At 48.4% G+C, this 3460-nt stretch overlaps 1 protein-coding gene across 1 annotated transcript in view; it reads right to left on the bottom strand.

Moving 5' to 3' along the window:
- Window positions 1–260: 260 nt before the first annotated feature.
- LOC307233714 (uncharacterized protein C1orf232) overlaps window positions 261–3460 on the bottom strand; it is a gene marked incomplete at both ends in the record, with an annotated part of 4752 nt that continues 1552 nt past the window's right edge. Inside the window, 2 exons of the mRNA XM_080005113.1 lie at window positions 261–660; window positions 2578–2684. Of these exons, the coding sequence (XP_079861239.1) occupies window positions 261–660; window positions 2578–2684 (507 nt within the window). The remainder of the gene's footprint in view (window positions 661–2577; window positions 2685–3460) is intronic.

Consider the following 3460-nt stretch of genomic DNA (forward strand, 5'->3'; position numbering starts at 1 on the left):
GAAGTCGGAGGTGAACGTGGTCACGATCGAACGTGGCCACGATTGAACTTGACATGGACTCCATCATTGGGAGTCAAATGGGGCGATCGCGCCGCCGTTCTCCGGCAAAGCGAAGAAGAACAGCTGGAACAACGGTTCTTTCGGGACCGGATCAATTGCTCGCAACGGACGCCACACGACGGAAAAAAAGTTTGAAAGGTTGAGTTTGAATGGAATGGGACCCGCATCGGTCGGGGTTGATCCTCGGGAGGTGGGAGGAGCTAGTTGGTCTTAGTCCCGCTCTTGGTCTTGAGCTCGGCCAGTTTGTTGGTGACAAAGTTCCACTTGAAGGAGGCGTCCTCGCTGCCCCCGCCCAGCGCCATGTATCTGGAGAAGCTGTTGTTGCTGCCGCTCCCTACCTCTCCGCCCTTGCTCTCCGTGCTCTCCTCCGCCTCCTGCCCGTCCCGGTTCTGCACCGGCGCCGCCTCGCTCCCCCCTTCCTCCCCCTCCGCCGCCTCCTCCCCGTCGACCGGGCACGGGCCCGACTCGCCCACCACCGCCACCGCCGCCGCCGCCTCCGCCTCCGCCTGCTTCTTGGCCGCCCAGTTGGCCGCGAAGCTGTCCCAGAATCCCGAGCGGCGCCCGGGTCGCGGGGCCTCCTCTGGCTTTACTGCCAGCGGGCTGAGAGGGGGTGGGGGACAGAGAGCGGGGGAGAGAGGGAGGGAGAAAGGGAAAGGGGATTGGTCAATAGCATCAGTCAGCGGACAGTTATTTGGGAATAACGACGCCTGTCTGTCAATAACGACTGTTGCCGCGGGCGACCGCTTAACCGCCCGGATTTGTGTAGCCTTGTATTTTACTGGTAGCACTCCGCCTACGCTGTGCTCTTGCTTACACCAGCTGGCGGCGCCATCTTGTGACGCTACATAGAAATTACAAATGGGCGACTCCAAGAGATCAAGATCAAGTTCAAGAGATGATTTGTCACATACATACGGTCGTACATACGTATATGCAGTGAAATGTCATGACACCCGAATACGGAGATCGATATTAAAATCCCCCGACTCATTTCACCATGAGTGTAAATTTAACATGTGATACAGAAAGACACGAGACCCGATCACTTTTTTTGCCGATAATGACCGGGTGGCTGCACATTATCCCTTCTACAGAGATACTCAACTGACAATAGAAAGACTAAAGTTAAATTGTCAATATCAGCACTCGTCCATATCTGCATCTTTGTGATATTGCTAAAAAGCCGGGACACGGCTTGGTCCTTGGTCTGCCCCAAACATCAAGGATGCGTGTGCTGGTGACTTGGACCCAGATGGACCCAGATATCCCAGCCTGCATTAAGCCAACAGCGCTACAACAATGCGGTAACCGCGGACCCGGGTTGTTTTTTTTTCCGAGAACAGCCCTGAACATCCTCCCAGTTAACACCTCCATGACCTCAAAACACAAAGCCAATGGACCTTGTTTGAAGTAAATTATACCCCTTTCACACACAGTTTGCGGAAAATTACTGGGATAACCTTCCTGGTGTTACGTCGAATTCTGCATGCCCCACGAGAATTGCACGCACTGAGCTAGTTAAGGGCTTACCTGGTTATTTCAGCTTGGGCCATCATTGACCTGATATGGCACAAAAATATATATGCTGATATTGAGGTTAATTATTAACCCCCACATGACAAGAAACTGATTACATGTTGTACTAAGCCGCAAATATTCAAGTTATATGTATTAAAAACCTCTTAATTAAATGTATGCTAAAACACCCAAAAGATACTGGAGTCATGAAAAGAATAGAAAATCGTAATTTCCTGCAGAAACATGGCGGAGATATGACAAGTATTCCAGGAGCCGTGAAACAAACTCCCTCGAAACAAGATTGTGATTGGTTCCCTGGGATACACCCCACAAGATTGTCATTGGTTTCTTGCACTGAAAGGTACAGGGCATGAACTAGGAGGGGGTAAAATCTTGCGTATATTAGGAGGACTTAAAGTACAGTTTGTCAGTCGGGCTACGGAGCCCTACTCACTTATTGCTGTACTTGACTCTCAGATACACTATAAACCTTTTTGCATCTGCACTCTGCTCGATTCCAGTGTTATTTCTTCCAAGTTTTTGAAGCCAGAACAGATAGAAACATCGTCCAGAGATCCAGACTTTTTACTGGCCCAGGTCTGGACCTTCTTGGTCACGACACTGAAAAAATGATTTGGTTCATGGAGAAATAAAGTTGCAATGTTGAGGCATTCTTCGGCACTTGTGCATTTTATTGCCTGCCAAAATTTGCACCCCCATCCTTCCTCAGACCAAGTGAGTGTAAGATGTCGGAAATTCTCAATGTGAAGTCAAAACAGCCCAAAATATGAGCTGGTAACAGTCAACAGGTTTGGGTCAACTGTTTGACCCAAAAGTGTTTGTCAAGAAACTTAAGAGATGGATGCATTATTTGGCCCTGAAGCCCCCTGGTGGATGGAAAGGGTTGTGTTCAAATCAAGACTGGACGTCCTCTATAGTACTGATGGGGGTTTATTGGGGATGAGAGGTAAGAATTGAATGGCCTCGTGTTGCACTCACTGGTCAGCCACCGGCAGGTTCTCCGTCTCCTCTAGAAGCTGGTGTTCATCGTCTTTGTTGAACAGAGCTGACATTTTGTTCCAGCCTCGGACGCTGGCCCCCTGAACCTGGAAACACACACGCACACACATAAAGAAGAATGGTTTAGAACTTGATTCACAGAGCCACTTTAACACTTAGGATGACATTTTGAATGTTCCATACCTCTCCAACGTAAGCAATAGTACATGATACCATAGTAAAGTATATTTTTTCCCCGATGTCCTTTCTTGATTGTCTGTCTGGCTGAGAGTGACCAGAGAGTCAATCCAATTTTACATGCATCACGTGACCAGATGCTTGCAATACCCCATACCTCCACCAGGTGTCCTGCAGTGGCCTTTCCACCATAGACAAAACAATTAAAAAGCTTGTAAAATAGACTAATAACTTTATTTTGTAATTTCAAACGTTGTAGTATAAACATAGACATGCTCTCCTGTATCTTTCCAAGCTGTGAATGTATATAAAGTTTCAGATATAAGGAAATTAAGGTGCGTTGGTGGACATTCTGTCAACAACATGCAACCGGCATGCAGCTGTGCGGCGGTAAACACCATCCCGGTTGGTCAGAACCACTGACGACTTCCACTGGTGTTATTTTGTTGTGTTCTACGGACGGGATCTGCTCTAGAGCACCCAATGAAGCCCGTTTATTATTTTGTACGACTTTGTTTTCCAGGGAGGCACTGAACATGTTCAATAAGAATAATTAGGTTTGACATTCATTTCAGTCTCCAGGGACCCTGCGGACAACACAACGCACCAATGACCAGGGACCTTGACCCCTCTAAGTGTCACCAAGGACCAGGGACCTTGACCCCTCTAAGTGTCACCAAGGACC

The sequence above is a fragment of the Zeus faber genome (genome assembly GCF_960531495.2).
Source record: "Zeus faber genome assembly, chromosome: 8".
In the NCBI taxonomy this organism is placed as follows: Eukaryota; Metazoa; Chordata; class Actinopteri; order Zeiformes; family Zeidae; genus Zeus; species Zeus faber.